Here is a 25,853-nt window from a genome sequence, read left to right as displayed (position 1 = left end):
AACAGGAACTCTGATCCAGTTGTAAAAGTAGTTAATTTATTTGACTTTCTTAGATAAATGAAGATTTAATAATCAAGGCCCAATATAACAGAAATATGCACTAGCCAGTAGACAGAGAACTGGTTATTATGCAAACGTATCCCTAGGCCTTATGATTTGTGGGTGCACGGTTTCTGGAAATCTGGCATAAGTGGGCACTTACTTTGAGGGAGAGTCATAAGTCTAGTCCCCAAATGGACTAGTTATTGTTTTTGGCTGCTTGGCAGGAAATGTTCCTTTAGCTTCTCCTATTAAACCTTTCCTTGATGTATACAGGGATGGGAGCACTAGAGGAAAACACGCCAGTTACTAATGACACCAATTCACCTTTGCTGCTGTATGTATGCACACTCCACGGAGGAAGAGTTGAGGAAAGTGCTCAACAGCCCTTCTGGTAAATACAGAACAGCACTTGGGCCGAGCATGGTGGCTCACATCTGTAATCCCAGCACTTTGGGAGGCTGAGGCGGGTGGATCACCTGAGGTTAGGAGTTCGAGACCAGCCTGACCAACATGGAGAAACCCCATGTCTAGTAAAAATACAAAATTAGCTGAGTGTGGTGGCACATGCCTGTAATCCCAGCTACACAGGAGGCTGAGGCAGGAGAATCACTTGTACCTGGGAGGCGGAGGTTGTGGTGAGCCGAGAGCGTGCCATTGCATTCCAGCCTGGGCAACAAGAGGGAAACTCCATCTCAAAAAAACCAAAAAAACCAAAAAAACAAACAGCACAAGGTTTAAGCATATATATAATTTTTTATTTTTCTTATTTATTTATTTTTTGAGACAGGGTCTCATTCTGTTGCCCAGGCTAGAGTACAGTGATGCAACCACAGCTCACTGAAGCCTCAATTTCCTGGGCTCAAGTGATCCTCCTCCCTCAGCCTCCTGAGTAGCTGGGACCATAGGCAAGTACTAACATGCATGACTAATTTTTTTCTTTTTTGGGGGGTATTATTTGTAGACACAGGGTTTTGCCATGTTTCCCAGGCTGGGCTTGAACTCCTGAGCTCAAACGGTTCATCTACTTTGGTCTCCCAAAGTGCTGGGTTTATAGACGTAAGCCACCATGCCCAGCCAGATATTTTTAAATTAAAAAATGCAGCCACAGGACGTAGAGAGTAGGGAGAAGAGAATTGTGTTTATTGCTTGGGTTCCATGGATCCTTTGAGTGTGCACAGATGTGTGGCAGGGGGTCTCGTGAACCAATGAAATGGTAAACAGCATTTGGGACATTAATGGATTTTTCTGGTGAGATGGTCGTTTTTTACTTTTCCTTTTATATTTTGAGACTCTCAAAAAGTGCTTTCTACTCAGAAAGAAGAGAGTGGATGTTTGATGTTTGCCACTGGTGTTATGCACAAATATTTTACCTTTGCCTTTACAGTGGTAGTCAAAGTGGAGATATTATTCCAATTAATAATTGAAATAGGCCCAGAGCACTTGGTGATATAGCAAGCATCCCTGGTAAGTGTGTGAATCTCTGATCCCAGTGGTGTCAGATGCAGCCTGGTCTTCATTACTGACTCCTCTGTGTGACATTGGGTATGAACATACTTTCTCTGGGCCTGAGCTTTCCTATCTGAAAATCAAGGAGTTTAAACTATGTGATCTCAAGGACTCTTTTAGCTTTTAAACAGAGGCTGCTTTGTAGCTTCTCCCTTAGTAGTACCTGTTCTCTGTCATTATTTACATGGTATAATATGAACTGCCCATCCTAGGAACACTTTGTAGAACTTCTGACTATCTTCTACAAGTGTTGCTGTCCCAGTAAGCTTGTAGAGCCTTTTTCTTAAAATCTCAGTGAATTGGAGTAGATGTATGATGCAAAATCCTTGTTTTAAAATTTTTAATCAAAGTTTGTTTTCTATTGCAGTTTGTTAGTTTTAATGTATTTGATCGATGCTGAGTAAAGCAAAGTGCTGCGGGACCTAGTTCTCTACTTGTTGCTTATTTGCTTTACTCCAAATAACACTTGGGGGAAGGAGATGCCGACCCAAGTTTCTATGATGGAAAGTTGCAGGGACTTTGAACACCCCTAGGACCATGCAATTGCAGTAAGTTAGCCTTGGGTGAAATGCTACACCCAAATGCATTGCAAGTTATGGCTCTAGGTAGTTTGCAGAGGAGGCTCAGGGCTAGAGCCTGCAGCTAAGTGCCACTAGTATAGCTCTCTGATAACTCTTTGTGATAGGATGATCATTCAAGATTGGAGACGAATAACCCCCAGGGGCTCCCAGTGATAGGGCAGAGGAGAATCCTCAGTCCCACACTCTGGCTGCTGGTGACAGGCAGGAGTGACAATAACAAGTACAATAATGGCTGCGTTTCACCTTTGTTGGAAGCTGGGGTCCATTATATTCTCTTTGGAAGTATGTTTCCTTAAATGATGGACATTCCTAAATACATCTAGGAATGTTGGATATATCTATATCTATATACTGTATTAAGCCCCTTCTCAAAATTGTCGTTTCAGAAGTATGGTTTGATAATTAATAATCAAGTTCTTTTTCTTTATGCCCAGAAGTCTGTATTCTGCACAGACTTGCATACCCCTAACTGCGCTAAAGTTCAGAAGTTTGAGCTGCCACTGAAGTATTGGCTGTGGAGAGGCGGAGTTTTCTGTCTCCAATGAGGTGCCTTTGGTGTCAGGAAAGCCTATCGTCTTTCTTTCGCAGGAGTGCTTGCTCTGTAATCCAAGCAATAGCCACGCAGCCGGTTTTATTGTTTGCGAAGTCCTGCGGCTCTTAACGAGCGCTTCACAGACGGGAAGGAGAGCAAGTGGGCGGTTTATGATTCTGCCCTGTGCTGGGGCGAGTGAGCTGAGCTCTTTGATTTCTCCCAAGTGACCGTGTGGGTGAACTGTAAACTGGGTGCCTGGCTTGACCCTGAATCTTTTTCTCTAGGGTGAGGAGTTCCTTCTTTCTGCAACCGACAGCTGGCTTTCTGCCCTGGTGGGGAAAGATGCCCAGGAGTGGAGTAGGATTACAGTTTGGGATGCTAGGGACACACCAAAGAGTCGGAGTGCCCTGGCTTTGTGTTTTGCAAAGTCCTGACAAGTGCTCCTGAAATGAACACCCTGTTTCATTTTTTAAATTATACTTTTATTTATTTATTATTTTTTGGCCGTGGATATCGCTGATCTAGAAACGGAGTCCACAGTGTGGCTAGGGTGAAACATTTTTCTTTTCTTTCTTAATCCCTCCTTTTCCCTTTCTTTTTAATTGGGTGACACAGAAGCCGTCTTTTTGGATAATGCCGTGCCTGACTGTCAGCGTTGTCTAAGAGGGAAACAGCAGGCGTGTGGAGAGGACCTGGGCCAATGCAAAAAACCCAGCGTTTTGTTTGCTGGTCTGTTCTTTGTCTCTAGTTGATTTTGAAAAGAAGATGAAAAAGGAAGGCTCTTCAGGTTCCTTCAGACTCAAGCCGAATGCAGGTTCTCTCTCACGTGCTGTGAGTTGGATAAATTTCTCCTCCTTGTCCAGGCAGACAAAGAGGCTGTTTCGCAGTGATGGAGAGCTCTCAGTTTGTGGGCAGCAGGTGGAAGTGGATGACGAAAACTGGATATACAGAGCCCAGCCCAGAAAAGGTGACTCGATTTTTTAAAAATTTAAACATTTGAAAAAGTTTGTTATGTAGAATTCTTTGTTTCTATCACTCCCCCTTCATGATTTTTGCCCCCATTAGGAGTTTCTTTTGAAATGTTTGTTTTTGTATTGGAATTCAGCGTCATTTGTTTACAAGTCTAAAATAAAAATGCTCTTCCAACTAGATTCAGCTTGAGCTTGTATCTTGTATCATTCAAAGAAGGATAAAGTAGCTGTTATTTGTTCTCGGCAGCCTCCCTCCCTCCATCAGAGCCACATGCTCATGTGACTTATGAAAAGTTCAATGGTAAACCACCACCCCAAAGAGAATCTCCTGCCCTTATAGCAATCTGGGGCTAGAACGTGGAGCTCTTGTAAAACTGCACTGAGAAAACTTCAGGAATCGTACATAGTCTTCTTGCATCCTTCTTCTAAGATTGATGAATTACATGAATGCTTGAATTAAGCTGGTGTTGGGCTATGACATCAAGGAAAATGAACACGCAAGGGGCTTAACCCTGATATGTTGGTCCCAAGGAGTTTTTGGATTTTTTTTTCTCCTTTCCTTCTTTTAACCAGAGTTTTAGTTTTCTATCAAGTTTCTTTTCAGATTGACGTTGACTCTGTTCTCAGGATTAACATGTTTTGCCTCCAAGATGAAAAAAAAAAAAAAAAAATACCAGTCCTGCTGGGAGAGAGGGAAACAGGTCAATATTTCTTAACATACCCCTATTTTATATTTAGATTTTCTGAGTTCTTCCTCTTGGTGTGTGTAGAGACTGAATTGTTAAGCTCTAAAATGGTTTCTGCATTCAGTGCAGTGGGTAAAGCCCAGTAGGGGAGTGCTATTTAAGTATCACAAAGGAACCAAGTCCAGACATTCCGCATGATTGTGTTTTCCCTGTTTATCACATTCTTCCCCGTGCCAAGAGAAACCTTGCTGGAGTCTTTCAGGGACCTGTGCCTCCCCCTGCTTTGGAAAGCAGAACTACTGAAACGTGAGAGAATCAACTAAGTTCAATATGTGCTTATGAGTATAGTAATTATATCGCACAGGCTAAGTGTTAATGCAGCCCTTCTTCAGGGTGAATGTGTGTAAACTATTTGTTCTTGTCTATTAAACTATGGCACAAGAGGGACTAGCTAATAATATTTGAAAGTATCAGCTGTTTATTATATCAACAAGGTGATCAACAATGACCCACTGATTCTGAGCTTAAAAATGTGGGTTTTCAGTTCAAATGCTGTGTGATTGCCAGGCTTAGAAAAGGCATTTGTGCGTTCTGGCTGGAGTTGTATAGCTTAGTAAGTCCGTGAACTTTACTTTTCTAAATCAGGAATAAGCTGTGGTTTTGGTAAATGATTGGGTTGTAATGTTTGAAACAAAAATGTTTGAAGGGTGGATTCAGTAGTGCTGTGGTCGCGAGAGGGTATAGTTTTGATTCCTTTGGGCTTTGCCGAAGGTCGCTTTTTAGGACTTGTTTGACTTGAAATCAACCACTGTCAAGTCTCTGTTAATGATTGTATACATGTGAGCACGAGGCTGTAGGATTTCTACTGTAGATGCTTCATCTGAATTAGCATTAAAGGAACAGAGACTGAATTTGCATGTATTAGTTTTAGTTGGGAAATAAAGCAAATACTGTACACGTGACTTGTGGAAAATAAGTCATTGTAAAGGACAGGGGTGACTTGTGAAGGGAGGACTTGCTTACGTAGCAATACAAAAGATTGTGCCCTTTATCCCTTAATGGAATAGGGGATACAGTAGCTTCATGAAGATAAATGGAAGCATAATACATGGTGTAAGTTTATGTGTTTTTTAAAAAATAATTGGGCATGAATAATATGATTTTTGACATATGGTGTCAGAGAGAATCCTTAAAAAGCTGCTTATACATCAAAATTCATGGCATTATATTCTGTTTTCACATTTGACTTACAAAAGAAAATTGGCTCCCAACTTTGACATCTTGTCTCAGGGGCATGTTATAACAGTTGATCTTTTTTCCACACAATTCCTTTCTTTGGAGAAATACAGAAGTGACATTTGTTTATGTGAGCAGATCAAAAGAGGAAAAGTCTTCAAGAAAAATTATGCAGAGATGAAGTTTTTTCTCAGAAGCATCAAATAGGCTGACACTCTAGCAAGGATTATCAGGCAATACTAAGAATGCCCAGTGGCCACGTTAGGATTTGGTTGCAAATAAATATGCACTGGGAGACACACTGGTCTGATGGGAATGTGTAGCATCTTTTATATCTCTCTGCCCAGATCACGCACAGCCTAATCCACCTTCCTTTCAGTTTACTCCGCAACCCCCCTAACTTACATTAACATTTTTTGATTTATACAGATTGCCAAAAACCTGCTCTCCCTCCTCCCCGCGCTCTCTCTCTCTCTCTCTCTCTCACACACACACACACACACACACACACACACACACACACCCACAACCATTATGCAGTGACAGCTCGAGGTAGGGCAACTGTAGCTTAACAAGCCAGCCTCGCATCAGTGGTCCCCCTGCGGGATCTGTGGTTGGTGGAGGTCCGGTTCTGCAGCTCCTCCCCTCCAGCAGCTGCTGCCAGGCCGCACTGCTTGCCTGTTCCCTGCCCACTGTCTCCAGGTAGGCTTTGCACCATTAGCCTTCTGAGCTCCTACCATCAGTGTGTTGTATGAGACACATTCAATTTCTGAAACAGAAGCTCTTTTAATAGGGAATTTCTATGCTGGATTGTTATCAGGAACATGAAAATAAAGTTTTGAAGTGGTTACCCTTATGGATATCTTTCGGTACAACAAACCAATAGCTTTATGATTTAATGTCAAGAAACTAAGGATAAAATTATAGTGCTTGAGATTCTTCTTTCTTTTGAGAATCTTTTTTAAGATTAGAAGCTACTAGTATGCATTTTCTAATTAGACTACTGTTCCTGAGCTTAAAAAGTAATTACAAGATACATATTGATAGGTCCAAAGCAGCCACCAGTAAGCATCTGTATGTTTTCTTTTGTATGTGTGTTTGACAGCACACTACAAGTTTCAAAATTCTCTTGAATCCCTGTTTATACTCGGAGAGGTAAGAATGAATTGGGTAACAGCAATGATCAATTCTTATATTCTTAGTATGATATGACCCACTGCAGTAGTAGATGAGGTTTTAACTTAATTAGCCATACAAATTAAGGGCGTGAATCAGTATCTTCTTTATAGTAAAAAAGTGGAATGCAGTGGTAGATGAGACAATATGTAACTTTTCATGTGAAGTTGTGAGAGCATTTATTGTTGGAATCATTACTGAACAGTATGTGCAGGGTACAAAGAAAGATAGCACTTAGGCCCTGAAGTCATGGAGTTCATGCTTAAATGGAGAAGCAGATAAGACATCTAAAGTGGGGGTTTAAAGAGAGAATGTAGGATAATTGTGAAAAAGTGCAACACGATGACCTAGATGAGAAGGTCCGGATAAGAGAAGGTCCAGATAAAGGAAGTTTATCCGGAGCATTTTCATGTTTTCGTGGTCTTCTGACTGTTAGCATTTAACTGAACAAGATTTAATGAGTACCTGCTGCTTTTCTAGCACTGTGGAAGGTCCTTGAGGAAAACTAATGACTAGTAGTATTTATTCTGTGCTTCCCCTTTCTTGCTCACTCAAATAAAACTGAAAGAGGTGGAGTCATAATGGGGTGTCTGTCCTCTCATTGAGCAGAGCTTGTTTTGTTGTATCCTCAGCTCTCCATTTAGCTGGGCAGAAGCGTGATTGATGATCCTGGTATTGACAGGTCAGCAGATAGAGAGGGCAATTGACATGCAAAGCCTTGCTTCAAACAATGTTTTATCCTTTCCTTCTGGACTTTATCATACAGACTAGTAATGTTACCAGCTTGGAATCATTTGAATGTCAGTGCCCTCCCTTCTCAGCCACTACAAAAATGGCCAGAGAATGGCCATACTAGGTATCAAGGGTAATGAATAATCCATATACTAGATAACCAATTTTTGAGTGCGGGAGTTGGATCTATTAAAGTAATTTCATCCCAATTATTCTCCTAATAAAATAGTTGCAGAAAGCAGGATCCTTGTGCATAATTAGATTACTAATGTCCAGATATTACAGTGGAGAAAAATGACATGAAAGACCAAAAGCAGCTAGGTCAAAAGTCAAGATCTTGTTTCCATGTAAATAGCTGTGGTTTATTTCTGATAATAAATTCCTTAAAATGGTGGGATTTAGGAATAGCTTCCTGGGCCAGGTGTGGTGGCTCATGCCTGTTATCCCAACACTTTCGGAGGCCGAAGTGGGCATATCACTTGAGCCCAGGAGTTCAAGACCAGCCTGGGGAACACGACGAAACCTTGTCTCTACAAAAAATAGAAAAAGTAGTCAAGCGTGGTGGTGTGCGCCTGTAGTCCCAGCTACTCAGGAGGCTGAGGTGGGAGGATCGCTTGAGCCCGGGAGGTCGAGTCTGCAGTGAGCCAAGATCACACCACAGCACTCCAACCTGGGTAACAGAGCAAGACTAGGTCTCAAAACCAAACAAACATAAAGACTGGGTCTCAAACCAAAAAAAAAAAAAAAAAAAAACACCTCCATAAAAAATAGCTTCTTTATGGCATTAAGAAAACCTAAGAAATATTGAAAAATATTGTTAAGTAGCATCACAAATTTAAGAGTGAAACAAGATCAGTAAGTTTTATTTATTCCGAGGGTTACAACATATATCGGAAAAATAGCCAAAGGAAGTTTTACCGTGGTGTGTTAACAAAAGAGATCAGTGAATGTCATGGTATTCTTCTTACTTCCTACTGAAGCTGACATTCTGTGAAAGAGACACACAGTGAGTGCCACTTAATATTTTATCTGGTTTGTTGAGACTGCCCTTTATTGACCTTTGATTATTTTTTTTTTTTTTCCTGAAGTTGGGACTCTGTTGTCTCACTGCCTTGTTTTGTTGTAAAATGTCTTTATTTGCAAATTAAATTGTTGAAGTTCGATTTAAATGATATTTTGTCCAGTATCCTTCCTTTTTTAGTTTAAAAACTTTGTGCATTTGTTTTGAGAAGAGACATTTAAATTATGAAAAATATCTTTTTTGAAAATTATGAAAAGTATCTTAAGAGTGATAAAAGAAGCAACTTATTGTCAGGGCTTGGGTGTGGAACTGAGTAACCTGTGTTCTTTTCCATTAAAATGTCTTTGCTAAGTTACAGAAACCTTTGAAATTGATCTTTACGAACAGTTTACTTTTATTTATTTTTTTTTGAGACGAAGTCTTGCTCTGTTGCCCAGACTGGAGTGTGATGGCATGATCTCGGCTCACTGCAGCCTCTGCCTCCGGGGTTCTAGCGATTCTCCTGCCTCAGCCTCCTGGGTAGCTGGGATTATAGGCACCTGCCACCACGCCCGGCTAATTTTTGAATTTTTAGTAGAGACGGGGTTTCACGATGTTGGCCAGGCTGGTGTTAAAACTCCTGACCTCAGGTGATCTACCCACCTCAGCTTCTCAAAGTGTTGGGATTATAGGCGTGAGCCACCATGCCTGGCCAACAGTTTGCTTTTTATAATTTTAAAAGATCTTGCATATTATTTAGGGTTAATTTTTATGTCTCATGCAATTGTTATAAAATATATTTCCATGTCATTTCAGGGTGTTTTGGTTTAATTATAACATGTTCTGTCAAATTAGAGGGGTTTGTTTGTTTCCTTTTTTTTTTTTTTTAGAGACAGGGTCTTGCTTTGTTGTCCAGGCTGCAGTGCAGTGGCACAATCATAGCTCCCTGTAACCTTGAATTCCCAGGCTCAAGGGATCCTCCCCGCTCAGCCTCCTGAGTAGCTAGGGCTATCAGCACAGGGTACCATGCTTTTTGAATTTTTTATTTTATTTTATTTTTGTAGAGATGGGGTCTCTCTCTTTTGCTCAGGCTGATCTTGAACATCTGGCCTCAAGTGATCCTCCTGCCTTGGCCTTCCAAAATGCTGGGATTATAAACCTGAGCCACCATGGCTGGCCTGGAGTTTTTTTCAAAACTACAGTCTTTTCTATCAAATACTTCAGTTTAATCTTCTAAAGGTCTGCTGTGTTTGAACCTGGATGTCTGTCCTCATAGAGTTTAGGCCCTTACTGGCTCTTACATGGATTTCTGAATGATCTTCTGTTCTCTTTTGCTTTCTCCACTCTTGTTCCCCTTTGATCCATCCATGAGTCTACACTGTTTCCAGAGTGATCTTTCTAAGATACAAAAACCAGCTGGTACCAGTGGCTCAAGCCTATAATCCCAGCACTTGGGGAGGCGCAGCATTTGAACTCAGGAGTTCATGACCAGCCTGGCCAACATGGTGAAACCCCATCTCTACTAAAAATACAAAATTTAGTTGGGTGTAGTGCATACCTGTAATCCCAGCTACTTGGGAGGCTGAGGCAGGAGAATCGCTTGAACCCGGGAGGCGGAGGTTGCAGTGAGCTGAGATCGCACCACTTGACTCCAGCCTGGGTGATATAGCAGGCCTCTGTCTCAGAAAAACAAATAACAGAAAAACCCACAAAAACAACTGGATCACCTTTCTGTAGCTCCCCATTGCGTACAGAATGAAGCCCACATCACTTTACATGGTGTGAAACCTTAAGAGATCTGCCTCCGTCCTCTCCCCTCCAGAACTAGCATACAGACCCATTGCTTTTTCATAACTCCAGAAACTAGCACCTCACGTTTCCTCTTATTCCCTGTGCCAGGGTGCTCCAGTCGCCTCCCCTGCCTGTTGACTTCCTACTTATCCTTCTAGACTCGCTTTAAAACTCTGTGAAGTCTTCTCTAACATCCTCAGGCAGAGCTGATGGCTCTTGTCTATGCTATTTCTCTGCCTTCTTCATTCCTCTCTAATTGTGGTTTTCATGCCCTGGATTATGCTTACTTGTTTACTTGTCTGTGTCTTGAACTAGCCATGACGTGTTTTAGGCCAGAGACTCAATCTTATTATTATTATTTTTTAATCACCAAGGCTAAGTGCTCAATAAATGGTTGCTGAATGGGTAAACTTAAGACATCTGGGACTCGGTTAAATGGTGCTGTGCGCATAGACTAATGTGCTAAGCAAATACTTTCTGAATTTGGCTTAGTCCAGCTAATTTTTGTATTTTTTAGTAGAGACGGGTTTCACCATGTTGGCCAGGTTGGTCTCGAACTCCGGGCCTCAAGTGTTCCACCTGTCTCGGCTTCCCAAAGTGCTTGGATTACAGGCTTGGCTTAAGCCACTGTGCCCAGCCTGTTTTTGTATTTTGGGAAGATCGCTCTAGAAACAGTGTAGACTCAAGGATGGATCAAAGGGGAACAAGAGTGGAGACAGCAAGAGAGGATAGAAGACCATTCAGAAGTCCAAGTTATGTGTAGCACTGTATGCTTATTACCAGTGCTCTCAACTCTGGACTTTTTTGAGTGTGATAAAAGAGAGGGTTCTGTTTATGGAACATAATTTCAATGGCATACTTTTGGTGTTTTCTGTTGCTTCATTCAAACTAGGTACGTATCAAGCACTTTGTATAAAAAAAAAAAAATTTTGATCAGGGCTGTTTTGACCAATTAGTAAAGTTGGCTTTAGTGAACAGAGAGGAGATATGGAATTAACGATGCCAAGCCTGATGAGGAGAGGCTCCATCGTGCTATTGCAATCTTTTCTTCACTGGTTTCCCTGCTTTCACCTTTGTACACACCGCTTCCCTCCCCACCAATTGGGCTGATCTTAACCTAGCAGCCTCAGTGATCCTGTTAAACCTCAAACATGAAACATGTGTAATTTCACTACTTGAAACCCCTCAGGTGCTTTCCTTCTCCAGGGAATTAAATAACTAAATCTTGACAATGCTCTCTAAAGCCCTATACATTCTGCTTCCCTTACCCCATTGCCTCCTTGTGCTTCCTCCTCACTCTCTCCTCCACAGTCACACCAGCCACACTGTGAAATGGGGTAATACCTATTCGTCATACATATCAGTAGCAGGTACAATTTATTTATTGAATAAATGAATGCTTGTTTAATAGATATGCTGTAAGCCTACAAATTTGATCCGTTGTATTTAATGATACTGGCCATTGGATTGATAATCTCTTCACTATCAATAGTCAGTTGAGTCAAAAAATGCAAAAAGTGTCTTTATCCTAGTGTAGACTATACTATGATGTAGAATTTCCAGTTGTAGAAGTGTCTTTGGAGTACTTGTATAACCTAGGCAACTCAAGTGGAACCTATCACTTCCTTTACGTAATCCTTCAAGGAATTTGTATCTCAGTGTTGACGTCAAATCCTGAAATGATTAAAATACTATATTGCAAGTCATGTCTGAATCAGTCAACCTACCCATAAGCTTAATAATGGCTAATATTTAGTGAATGTTTACCGTGGCGAGACACTATTATTAAAACTTTACATGAGTTCATTCATTTAATAAACCTAGTCTGGACATCATAAGTGACCAATAAAAACAATAGTTGGTTTGGTAAGGAAGGGTCAGATCATTAGAGAGAACTGAAAACTGGGCAGAGAAACAGATGTGGGGAGGCAGGGAACGGAGTATAATTCTTCAGACGGAGAAATGACATTGAAAGCACCTAGGGCGTTTTGGTGTCAAGGACTTAATAACTTTTGGTTTAAGGGCAAATACTCTGCTTTGAAAATATTTGAGTATGTGCTTCATACTTCTCCTAGATTTGAAGCCCTTTGAAGTCTAGCCTGTCTTTTTCAAGTGCCTTGCACTTTGCAGATAGTAAGTAAATATCTGTTGTGAATACTTGGTTGAAGCTGTGTTGGAGGGAACCCACTCTGGTTATGGCGTGCAGAAGGGATTGGAGCATTAGAAGTTAGAACTAGGTCATCTAGGGGCTGAGAAAAGACAAAGTTCTGATTGAAGGGATTATATAGGCACATAAGGGAAAGTAGTAATGAATCCACAGATTTTCATGTTAGGCTCCCTTTTTGTGTGTGTGTGAGACAGAGTATTACTCTGTCCCCCAGGCTGGAGTGCTCTGGTGCAATCTCGGCTCACTGCAACCTCTACCTCCAGGGTTCAAATGGTTTTCGTGCCTCAGTCTCCCCAGTAGCTGGGATTACAGGCATGTGCCACCACACTTGGCTAATTTTTGTTGTTGTTGTATTTTTAATAGAGACAGCGTTTCACCATGTTGGTGAGGCTGGTCTCGAACTCCTGACCTCAGGTGATCCACCCACCTCAGCCTCCCAAAGTGCTGGGATTACAGGCATGAGCCTTCACACCTGGCCATGTTAGGGTATCTTTATTAAGAGAAGTCACAGATTTTCATAATTACTTGTTCCGTTAGCAACAGCATCTGTGATTTTTTCCAATGTATAGTTATACTTTTTCTAGCTTTGTGAACTATGGGTAGTCTTTACCTTATATTTCTAATCTCCCTAATTAAAGATTATATTTATGGCAATCACTGTCTTAATAAATGTGATTGGAAAATTTATGTATAATCAACATACACACTCTTCATATACACAAATGTGTGAGGTGTAAGGCTGGGGATGCCTGAAGCTGGTTGCAGTGATGTAGCTGTGGTCTGCCCCTCTTTAGCCTGTACCATACCTCTTCTGTGTTCCGTTGAATTCAGCATCTCTGAGCATTGTCTATCAGTTCATCACTGACGTTTGATGACTGACTAGCAGATATTATAGACGTTAAACCAACAATTATTTATTTAGCTTTTGCTAAAATTCGTTACTGTGCCGGCTGCATCTCGCTTTGGATATTTAGGCCGTAAGAGAAATGATGAATGCTTGCATAGGCAAGCAGTTGTCTGAGACCATCCTTCCCCGCTGTGGTTGTAGGGGGAGGACGTGTTGGCCAAGTCTCCCAGCCAGTGCTTCCCTTGCCAATACCGTCATTTTCTGGACTCATTTCTAGTGTTTGGGGGCATGCTTGGGTGTGCGCCTCATGTGGCGGGCACATCGTGGGTTCTTGTGTTTGGAGAGCACCTAGTACTGCATACACTTGATGTAAAGCAACCTTCTGAGTAACTCATACTGAGGAGTCAATGTGAAAATGGCTTGAATTGGGAAGTTACTGGGAGCATCCTGGCCCACAAGAGGTTTCCTAGAGTGGGTGCTCATTAAGGTTGGTGGAATGAAGAGGGACTCTACTTTCCCATTTTCATGCCCTCTTATTTTTGAAAAAGACTGTATTGGGAGTGGTAGTGAATGGAAGAAGGTAGCAGTAACCTGGAGGGAAGAGGAGGGGATAAGCTCTGAGGAAAGAAGAGATCATGACTCCCATACTGATCCAGTTCTACCCCGCCACTTAGCTAGGACTTTTTGAATTCCCATCCCCTAAGTAATCATGGTTTGTGGGAGCTTGGTCAAATTTCTGAGTGTGCTGCTTGCATCACTAATTGTACACTTGTAGTATTGTAGGTTTGTTTTTATGTTTTAAGACATAGCTTAATAAGTTTTTGTACATGATTGAAAAAGGTATAGAACAAGAATAAAGGCTAATCTATTTACTGGTGAAAATAATTTTCGTGGTAGAAGTAAATTGTCAGGTTTGGGCTTAATATATGTTTAGCTTTCTTGAAGGAAAACTCACAAGTATTAATAAAAGCCACAAGCAGTTGAGATTTCCTTAAACAGTATCACTTGAGTTTTGTCCTTTCTATAAACTTGACGAGAGAACATGAGAATAAGTATATAAGTATATTGTCGATAAGTTCCCTTGCCTCTATTCCCTAAGCTTCTCTTTCACTTTGTAACTAGAAACGCCTCAGCTAAAGCAGAAACTGGGTATCTGGTGTTTCTGGATTGCCTTCTGAGATAAACCAGCATTCCTTCCTGAACAAGGGTGGGTATTGCTTTAGTCTTGATTGGTTGGGGATTCTTTTACAAAGCAGACACAAGGCAGTTTGTGAATTTACCTTGTGGGTGGTTGTGGCTGGTGCTTAGTTTGGTTGCTGTGATCATCTTGCCTGGTAGTTATTTATTTACATAAGTTTTTCACCAGTAGAAAGTACATAGAATGCTTTGACTTCCTGGAAAAAGAACTTTGATTTCTACAGTGAAAGTCATTTCAGTGCTGAGTTCTTCAACACACTCTATTCCCATTATAAAAGGATGTTTTAAATATTTTTTCCTTGCTAGCTTCCCAAGTGCAACTCTTTGTCCTTAAGTGTGCATGCCTGAGTGTTGTTCTGTCATAAGTATCTTAGCTCTGTTCCATTTACAAGTCACTTTTGAGCCACCGTGTCTCATTTGTGTGCTATTGATGCTTTATGAAGCTGGCGAGGTTGGGGTTTCTCTCCTTCAACATTCCTTTGGATCAGCAGACCTTGGTTACATCGCCACTCTGGAGAATGTGTTGGTTTATTCAGTTGATCTGTGTTCTTATGTCACTGTAACCAGGGGAAGGTTATGCCACTGACTTTAGAAATCTCGAAGGTTATGTTCCAACTCCAACTAATAATAAAGGTTTGAACAAAAATCCAACTAGTTTCTGAGAAAGTTGAGCTAGTTTTCTCTAGAATACATGCTTGTTGCAAATGGGGGAAATAATGTCCTACAGTAACTATGGTGTGAATGTTTTGGGGTTTTCAGGGCCTGAAAAGTTTAGAGAGTTTAAAAAGTTTTGTTTGTGTCCAAAATAATAAATACACTTTACATTGGTTCCCAGGCCACACATGGCATATATGCACAGCATGCATACATGGAATAGCTTTGTGGAATGATTTACCTTTACTGCGTGTCTACATATGATACTCTATTTTCTGTTTATTTTCTGTTTATTCTATTCTACGTTATCAAACAGAACATGTCAGTCCTGACTTACTACTTGATTTTATGACCCTCAAAAATGGTGCTTTCGGTAGACTTCATTTCTTTCAGTAGGGTGTTATTATGCATGTGTATCACATAGCTTTTTTCCTCAATATTTAGAAGTTACAAGCTATGATGGAATTTCTGTAGATAGTCCACTGTTGTCTTAGTGTTGGAGAAAGGCCTGGCATACCAGTAGTACTTTGAGAAATAGTGTGGAGTAGTGATGCCTCTCAGAAAACCATCGGGTCCAAAACCCAGCTCATGACTCTGAGCCACCTACGCATTCATCCACCATAGGAAGTCCTTTTCTGGGTTCCCCTCTGCGCCCCTAGTCCAGGACCCTGTTGGTGTATAAGCCTTGAAAGTTGGCAGCAGGAACGAGTGATTTCCAACGGGAGCCTTGCTGCCTGCTGCAGGGAAGTGTGGAAGAGCCTGCTAATGCACTCAGGCTGATTCTCTGCACCTGCTCACTGGCCCTAGGGAAAGCCCATGAATAGCAATGTCTGGCCAGTTTCTGCCCTGATCCTGTAGATTTCCCTGTCATTATGCTTACCAGCCTACTGTCCATCCCCCATAGGGGAAAATTAGTTGCGAAGTTTAGTCCAAAACTTTCACTTCGAATTATTGGACTCTAGCCTGTATGTAGCAGAGATCGTATGTCTGAACTGGAAAACAAAAGCAATGCTTTGGTGGGTTTTTTTTTTTTTCTTTTTTCTTTTTAAGAGATAGAGCCTCCCTCTGTCATCCAGGCTGGAGTGCAGTGGTGCAATCATAGGTCATTGTAACCTTGAACTCTTGGGCTTAAGGAATTCTCCTGCCTCAGCCTCCCAAGTAGCTGGGACTATCAGGGGCTTGCCACCATGCCTGGCTAATTTATTTTATTTTGTTTTTTGTAGAGAAGGGGTCTTGCTGTGTTGCCCAGGCTGGTCTTCACTCTTAGCCTCAAGTGATTCTCCCACCTTGGCCTCCCAAAATGCTGGGAATATAGGCGTGAGCCACTGCCTGGCTGTACTGTTTTCTTTGAAAAAGTTACTGTAAAAAACGCTCGTTGGGGCCAGGCGCTGTGGCTCACACCTGTAATCCCAGCACTTTCGGAGGCCGAGGCAGGTGGATCATGAGGTCAGGAGATCAAGACCGTCCTGAACATGGTGAAACCCTGTCTCTACTAAACCTACAAAAATTAGTTGGGCATGGTGGCGTGCTCCTGCAGTCCCAGCTACTCAGGAGGTGGAGGCAGGAGAATTGCTTGAACCCGGGAGGCAGAGGCTGCAGTGAGCCAAGATCGTGCCACTGCATTACAGCCTGGGCAACAGAGTGAGACTCTGTCTCAAAAAAAAAAAAAAAAAAAAAAAAAAGGGCCGGGCACAGTGGCTCACACCTCTAGTCCCAGCACTTTGGGAGGCCGAGGCGGGTGGATCACAAGGTCAGGAGATCGAAACCATCCTGGCTAACACAGTGAAACCCCATCTCTACTAAAAATACAAAAAATTAGTTGGGCATGGTGGTGGGTGCCTGTAGTCCCAGCTACTCAGGAGGCTGAGGCAGGAGAATCGCTTGAATCCAAGAGGCGGAGGTTGCAATCCGCTGAGATCGCACCACTGCACTCCAGCCTGGGCAACAGAGTTGAGACTCCATCTCAAAAAAACAAAAACAAAAACAGAAAACCTGGTAATTGGTTAGAGATCCTTTTCTAAACTGTGATCATATGGACTAGATGTTAACTTGTATTAAATACTAGGGGAGTATGCCTTTTACTTATTTGTAGTTCCATATAACAGAAACTTGCCTCATTCGTCTTTCAGAATTCTAAAACAATTGAAAATATTTTTTAATGAACATCTTTCTAAAGTATAGTCTACACCCAGAGCCTGTTTACAGGTCATGTTTTGTGCAGTAGTCATGCATGGTCTTTCTTCATCATGTGGATAGTTCTGTGGGAGAGTGGCAGGACAGGTGGCATTGCCCCTTTTTGTTGTGAGCAAGCAGTTCCTGCAATATTAAGACTTGCTTGAAGCCATAGAGGTAATTGGTATAGACTGGATTTGAATCCACTTCTCGTGACTTAGTCCCACACTCTTTCCATGACACTTCAACAACTCTGCTCAATCAAAGAGTACAATTTAACCTTGTTTTAATGCCCTGGTGTCACTGTGACTAGTCATTGGACCTTGTAGTAACCTGGTGATGCCCTGGTGGCTGCTGAATGTTGTAGGGATCTTTGCTTTGACGTGAAATGAATCTCCGCAGTGTTCTTTAATTTCCAGTGTCTGTTTTGTATTTCACTTTTGCTGGAAGGCTTTCTCTTCCCACAGTGTACTGGTACTGCCTCTGGTAGTCCCCACCGCTGTTTGGCTTGGTGTTGCTCATGTGTTACCTTGTGTGGGGGGTCTGGGTAACCCAGTGTGTTGCAACAGTATTGACTGGAAGATGCATGAGACCCTGAGCCACGATCCTGTGGGCAATGCTGTCTGGTTGGAGGCCATTTTGATTTCTTCTTCTTTGCCATATTTTGAGTGGTTGAATTTGTCAGAAAGATAATCCGTTGATAAGTGGATGTTACTCTAATATGTAACTATGTTTTTTACATGTTTATCTTCTGTTGGCTTTTTGTTTGGGTACAGTGAAATAAAGTACGTGTATGTGTTAACATTATGGACTTGTGACTGTATTTAGCCATCCCAGTGTTTTCTGTAAACATTTTAATCACTCCTGTAAAAATCACTCTGAATTTTCAAGGAGGATTATCATCTACTGCTTTGTTTCACTTACTAAGCAAGTATAGCTTTTAAGCCTTGATTTCACCATTAACCACTTTCTCTAATAACATGTGGATTGTCACTCTCTTTTCTCCATCTGATATTTAGACATCAAGCTTATTTACTCATTTTTCATTTTGTTGAAATTGCGTCCCCCAGATTTCTATTTCATGTTTTTGTTTGTATCCTCTACATTTAAAAAGTCAAGAAATAGTGAAGATAAGATGTATTTCAATTATTTAAAACCAATTCTACTCTACTAAACATGTTTGGCCAAATACTTTAAATGATATTTGAGCCTCATTAATACGAATGGGAATTATATAAAATGTGGCTGAAAAAGCTGATCTGACCCTCTGGTTTTCCATGAATTTGTTAGTGAACCGCTAATATCCCAGTACAGAGAATTCACATGACTTTTTACTAGTTTGTGTTGAAATGCTATAATCCCCATTTTGCATCCTAGATTCACAGTGGTTGCTCAATGAGTACTTTGATTTGCACATAGGAGACCTACAAAAATGTTTAAATGCAACTTAAATTAATTGAAAATAGAGATTACAGAAAATTCTGTGACTCAAGAAACGAGGCTCAGAGAAAAGAAAAATAGTTTCCAAAAGCATTGTTATCCCTTCTCTCATTCTCTAAACATTGAAGAATTGACAGAAGAGTCTCACTCCTGATAGAAAAAGCTTTTGGTATTTTACATAGTCACTCTCTGTTTTGGTTGTAAAATGTCAGAGATGGTGACAGTTTTAAAGATGTCTTTCTTTTCTGATGAAATGAAAACTCAGAGAATTCTGTTTGGTGTTTACCTAATGAGAGAAATCAACTTTAGTAATTACTTAGAGAGAGCTCTTATTGAAGCAATGACCACATATTTTCTTCTCTCGGTGCCATTTGAAGCATTTTAGTAAATATTTGTACACAGTCTCTAAATTGGACATGTGAAGGGATCCAAGTAGAGTTAGCTTTACAACAAGGCTAACGTGTCAGGGCTGGAAAGAACCTCCGAGATACCCTGTTTGATCCCTTGTTTGGCAGCTAAGAAGGGAGGATGCAGAGAAGTGAGTTAGCTTGCTCAAGACGTGCACCCAACAGGGCCCAGTGAGGCTATGTCCTTACATTCCTTTGTCCCCTCTTAAGGTATTGAGAGTGTGTTCCTTTCTATTAGTTTCTTTAATTTTGACATTCCTGACTGCCCTGTGAGGGTCAAGTGACAAATTCCTTTTCTGACCTTACAGAGCAGGTTTTGGAAGCTTCTTAGTCACTCTCTATCACACAGAGAGTTTTCTAAGCAGATGTGCAGAAGACAAGCAATTTACCATAGCAAAGACAAAACGGGAAGAACGCCAGTCCTAAAAACAGGCTTTCTCGTGTCACTTTTATTCCACGCAAGAACAGAATTCATTCAGTTTTCAAAGAACAAAAGAGGAAAAAGAAAACAAAAACAAAAAACCAACTCAAGGGCACCAGGCTGCAGCCTTTCTTTGTTAGGAACTGAAGTCCCTAGAGACAGTTGAGTAACTTAATAGAGCTGTCAGAAGCACACCTGCCTCGAAAGCAATAGATGCATTTTAAAACTTTAAACTTAGCATTCTATTTTTGACTTGGAACTTTTTCCCTCTTGAGTGGCTGTAGTCTTATAGTTAATAACTGAATTTACAAAGATACATTAAATAAAAATACAAAGTAACACAAAGTAAATCTCAGCCATTACCATTAACAGAAAGGTAAGTTACTTCTACTAGAACTTTATTGACTTTAAGCTAGAGAGAGAGAGATAGAGAGAGAGGTAAAACAAAAATAAAAAAGGAAAAGGCTCAGATTATATTCGGCATGATCAAGAGGAGGATCAGAAGAGCTGTTTTTGTGGGCTGCACTGTGCTCTGTGGATCTTGTAACTCTGTAATTATCATGGCAAGACTCCACCCCTGAAGATGGTCTGCGAATTTGAAGAATCATTTTCTTGCTTATTTTTAAACTCTTAAAGACAGGGAAAAAGACAGAAGGAGCCTGAATGCTGTGGTTTCCTCAAACCATTATTGTTGTAAATCCTATGGTTCCTGAAGGAACTCAGTATTCCTAAAGTTTCAAACTGCCTCACTACTCAGAACACTTGGCAGTGGAAAGAGAAATGATTAGCTTCTTCCTTGAAACGTTGTTACTAAGGTTAAAGGGGAACAAAAGTTGGTGAATGTGGTGAATTTCGGAAGTAAGCTACCTTTTTATAGAAATTCCATAGTTCTTTCCAGAGCTTTGGGTTTTTCAAATACTTAGTTGGTTTCGAAACACAATATTTAAACAAGTAAGCCTTAAAGAAATTAACCGTTAGAATAATGTATTCAATTATCTATGCAGAAGTTACCAGAAGCCTGGACATTTAACTTGGCATGCCTTGCTCTTAATATCTTAGTATGTCTTCTGGAATTTTATCTTTTTGTTTGACGATTAAAAGTAATTATAGTCCAGTTACTCTCTCTGCTTATGTTTTATTAACACCTACATTGTGGCAGAACTGTGGTCTGGTTGGTACATGGACTTGAATAATTCTTGATTTTGTGGATGGAGGAGTTGCACCTGTTTCTGTAGTTGAAGGTTGGTTATGGTTTTTACTTCCTCAGATTACTCAGATGCTTGGGAGAAAAGGACACAAATGACTTTTTTTGGTGGGCGGAGGGTCCCATTGATCCGTATAGAAATTGAAGGGTCTCATTGATCTGTATAGAAATCGGAGGGTCTCATTGATCTGTATAGAAATCGGAGGGTCTCATTGATCTGTATAGAAATCGGAGAGTCTCATTGATCTGTATAGAAATCGGAGTGTCCCATTGATCTGTATAGAAATACACAACATGAAAGGACCTACTGTTGTATCTTTCCTATGAGGTTATTTTTATGTGCTTTAACCTAGACCCTCCGAAATGTAATACACATATGTTAGGCATAGTGGCAATGGCAAAGAGAAAACAATTTAGACTCCAGTAGTTTTGTTTTTCTCTCCTATAATACAATTCCTTATAAGTTTACTAAGAAAGGGAATTTGGGGTCATTATTATGACATCTTTCGGTGTCCTCCCTCCATCTGGACATACTGGTGTTAATTCTCTTGTAAGAGCTATTTCCAGAAAATATTTTTCTTCCTTTTTCAGTTCCATCACCCTTCAAATATTTAATTCAGGCAGAATGAGAGTAGGAAAAACTGCTTTCTGAGTTTGCTGTGGTGAAGTTGCCTGGAGAGAGAACGGTATCTGTGTTTGTTTATAAATGAGACTTTTTCAGATTATTAATCCTTTAAGGAAATGACAGTTTATAAAGATTTCACCATAAAGTTTATTAATGATCACTGACTTTCATTTAATAATGAGTTTTAATACCATTGTGTGTAGGGAAAATATGTCAATTTAATTTTAGGGAAGATATTAATTATGACTTTTCATAGGAATCTATGCTGGTGGTTATGTATCTTATCTAGGTTTTATATACTTTCCACTAATGATTTGCTTTTGGATGAAATAGCAAAGTAGTGGTAATTCTGCTTTACATATTTGTGCAACAAACATGGATCACCTATCATGTTCCAGCACCCTGAAAAGTACTGGAAGTTAAGTGTGAATGAGCAAATCCCTACTTTAAGGAATGGTCATATTGGGTGGGCAGAATTGTAATACCATGCCAGCCACGTGAATAAAGTGCCATGGGACATAGTGCAAGCTTGAGATTGATCCTGCTGCTGGAGAGGAGCATGGTTAGAGGAGGCTTTAGAGAAGTAAAAAGCAGAGTACGGGGGTGAGGGCTGCATTCCAGACAAAGGGGACAGTAGCCTGATCCAAGACAACAGAGGTACAAGACCCTAAGGAATATGACGCAGAGCTTACCGAGGGGGTCACTTAATGGGATACGTCCAGAATAGTTTGGAAAAAATACTGAGTACAAGTCCAGACGGGCCTTTATTGCTACATGAGGAGTTTAGAATTTTTCCTTATCTTGTGTTTTTTACATAAGTAGAAACATGATTTTTTTTCCCCCCTCTGGAGGGAAAGGATGGTGCAATTGGAGTTCTTTTGGAAAGATGTAATAGGTGTGAAGGTGGATTAAAAGGTCAGATTTTGAAAGAAAAAATATCAACTACAAAGGTCCCAAGGAGCACTCTGTCTCGAAGAAACATTTCAGCCATAGGCACTATGCTTTGAAGTGACATCAGGGCTGCATAAATGGCACAAGATTCCATAGTAAAATCTCCTTTCTGCACTGCTGCTCATGAGGTGGCACTGTGCTTCTGAGGAAATGAGTGGAGTTACAGACTGGAGCTCAGCGGACAGCAGTGGAAGTCAAGGCAGCTTGCCACAGCTAAGGGCAACCGAAAGAGGTGGGAAAGTTATCTAAGCTAAGAGCCCAGGTCAACTTGGAAATTTATCTTTACCTTCCCCGGGAAGATGAAACCAGAAGGACCTAAAGGTTCTTACAAAAAAAAAAAAAAAGAAGAAGAAGAAGAAAAAAAGAAAAGAAAAATCTAACCCTTTGGGTGTTAGGAGAGCTAGCTAAGGTGCCATGAGTGAAGGCAAATTTCATGAAAAGGAGCCAAATGAGGGCTACTTTCTTGACTGTGATGTCAAGAGACCTAGGCTTGGCTACGAAGAAAAAAAAAGTTGAAATAACCTCAAGAACTGGCTCAGGAGGAGGGGTGTGTGTGTGTGTGTGTGTGTGTGTATACACTTTTCTTTTTTTTTCTTTTTTCTTTGAGATGGAGCCTCACTTTGTCCCCCAGGCTGGAGTGCAGTGGCACGATCTTAGCTCACTGCAACCTCTGCCTCCCGGGTTCAAGCGATTCCCCTGCCTCAGCCTCCCAAGTAGCTGGGACTTACAGGCACGCACCACTATGCCCAGCTAAGTTTTGTATTTTGAGTAGAGCGAGGTTTCACCATGTTGGCCAGGACGGTCTCGATCTCCTGACCTTGTGATCCGCCCGCCTTGACCTCCCAAAGTGCTGGGATTACAGGCTTGAGCCACTGTGCCCAGCCCCAGGAGAGTATATTTTTAAATGGCGAATTAGAGCAGATCTCCCATGATTCAGGGAGGAAATACAGTGATGTGAATGTGTCTACCCAAGGCCAGAGGCCATCGAAGAGCCTCCATGAAGCATTTGTGTAGTTGTCTTACTGCTCCGTGGTTAGTTTGAGTCCAGCACAGAATACCCTAGGATTCAGCTATTTCCTAAAAGAAAATGCAAAGAGGATGAAGGTTGCGCTTGGGACTGAGTAAGTCAGGCCTGGCTCTGGAGTGGAGAAAACTCAAACAGGATACAGGCCCAGACAATGCTGGGAAGAGGCAGTGTCCAGAACAAAAACCCACGTTCCATATTCCCCTGCCTACAGAGCTGGATAGACTGAGGGCACTAAAATGGGGTCTGGTTTTAAATCAGTTTCCCTGGTGAGCCAGGGAAAAAGTGAAATTAGCCAGTTTAAAGTTATAATGCTATAATTTTTTTCTCTTTCTCTTGTTCCTGAGGTAGTAATAAATATATAGAAAAACCCAGACAAAGTCTCCTGTCTGAGAGATTCAGAACACTGGGGAAACTAGAAGTATTCTAGAATAGTAGGGGAGTAGAGAATGACTAAAACTGGGTCAAATGTGTTAGTCATGGTCATAGGTATCACCAGAGTGGATTCCTCTCTGGGGAATTGGCTTAACCTGGTCATTCTCATCTTAAAAGTATCAGAGGGTTTCAACATCTCCAATCTCTTGCATCCAGGGGGAAATGGAAAGCACTGTGATGGGAAATATGTCTTCAGGCTCCTCTGACTTTAAAGCTTCTCATGCTTTAAAAGCATGTCTAGAGATACAGCTATGAAAATAAGCATCACCTGTCTGAATACAGTAGCCCTGCCTTATCCTTGGGGGATACGTTCCAGGATCACCCAGTGGATGCCTGAAACCACAGATAGTACCAAACCCTATATATACTATATTTTTCTTATACATCCGTACCTATGATAGTTTAATTTATGAATTAGGCATAGTAAGAGATTAACAACATAACTATAATAATAAAATAGAACAAGTATAACAGTATGCTGTAATAAAATTAACATAAATGTAGTCTCTTTCCCTCTGTCTTCATATCTCTGTTTTAATATTTTTGGACCTCAGTTGACTAGGGGTAACTGAACGTACCGAAAGCAAAACCTTGGATAAGGGAGGACTGCTGTACTTTGCAGTTGAGGTGAAACAGACCTGTGAATGGGTATGGAAAAGGACTTTTCCATCTTTATCTGGGCTTTTTGGCAAGAGTAAGAGGATACATAGGGAGGAGATATGGTTTGCCTGTTTTTCTTGTATAATTTTGTTTTGTGTTTTGCCAGGAATGAAGACAAATTTTGAGCTGATCTAGATGACTAATTCTCTGTATTATGCAAACTAATTTCTAATTTATTCTCATCCCCACTATTTTCTGGAAATCAAAATTAAACTGGTAGCACACAAGTGAAATCACACTGGAGTGGTTTTGAAGACATAATTATCTAAATATTTTTGGCTGCATGTGTGGATACCACTCCCTCTTGTAGAGATAATAATGTTAAACTTTAACATGATGCTGGATGTCGTAATCCTACAAGGGAGAGAAGTGGTTGCCGCCCTAAGGTCATGATTGGCAAAGGCAAGACTTTTGTGCTGTCCAGAGGGCTACAAATCCTGTGAGTGCACATCATCTTGGACCTACTCCCTTTCACAAAAGCTTCCTAGGTATTTATTTTTCAGTCTCAGTAGCAATGATCAGTAGTGGCAGACAATCATAATTTCAATGGATAGTTCTTACTTTTTCCTAGTTTGAACAGCGTGCCCTTTTGTGTTTTATTCTCAGACATACAGTTGTAAACACAAGGGATTTTATTTTCTTATTATTTTATTTTTTGGAGACGGAGTCTCACTCTGTTGCCCAGGCTGGAGTGCAGTGGCATGATCACAGCTCACTGCAGCCTCCGCCTCCGAGGTTCAAACGATTCTCCTGACTCAGCTTCCCGAGTAGCTGGGATTACAGGCGTACGACACCATGCCTGGCTAATTTTATATTTTTAGTAGAGATGGGGTTTCACCATGTTGGCCAGGCTGGTCTTGAACTCCTGACCTCAGGTGATCAGCCTGCCTCGACCTCCCAAAGTGCTGGAATTACAGGTGTGAGCCACTGTGCCCGGCCCACAAGGAATTTTTTTTAATATGATAATCTTATATTTGACATTAAGAAAAACCCCTTTTATTGTCATTGCTTGAGATTAATGCTGTGAAGTTTCAGGTAGTGATACCTATAATTTCAGCAATTTAATAGGAGTTGGTATTTGTGCTGTTTAGAAGTGCTATAAAATTTTGCTGCAGTAAGTACAAGGGTATGGAAAAAATAGGTTTTAAGCCTATGTAAACATAAATTGAAGACAATTTAAAAGAAAAACAAATCATGACCATCTCCCATAATTATTACCTTGCTAAATGTGTAAGTTCCCTACGGTCACTGTAACAAATTACCCCAAGCGTGGTGGCTTAAAATAAGCAGTTTATTCTCTCCCTGTTCAGGAAACCCGAGTTCTAAAATCAAGGTGGTAGCAGAGCCCTGCTGCCTCCAGAGGCACTAAGGGAGAATCCTGTCCTGGCTCTTCCAG

The 25,853-nt window shown here is 41.0% G+C and overlaps 1 protein-coding gene across 1 annotated transcript in view; it reads left to right on the top strand.

Annotated features, from left to right (window-relative positions):
* Positions 1 to 2,800: 2,800 nt before the first annotated feature.
* The window catches only part of NHSL1 (NHS like 1), a 150,862-nt gene continuing 127,809 nt past the window's right edge, over positions 2,801 to 25,853 (top strand). The window contains exon 1 of the mRNA XM_025384311.1: positions 2,801 to 3,628. Coding sequence (XP_025240096.1) covers positions 3,427 to 3,628 — 202 coding nt within the window. The 5' untranslated portion in view covers positions 2,801 to 3,426. The remainder of the gene's footprint in view (positions 3,629 to 25,853) is intronic.

This window comes from Theropithecus gelada, chromosome 4, assembly GCF_003255815.1.
Source record: "Theropithecus gelada isolate Dixy chromosome 4, Tgel_1.0, whole genome shotgun sequence".
Lineage (NCBI taxonomy): Eukaryota > Metazoa > Chordata > Mammalia > Primates > Cercopithecidae > Theropithecus > Theropithecus gelada.
This window is presented reverse-complemented; position numbering and strand designations above follow the sequence as displayed.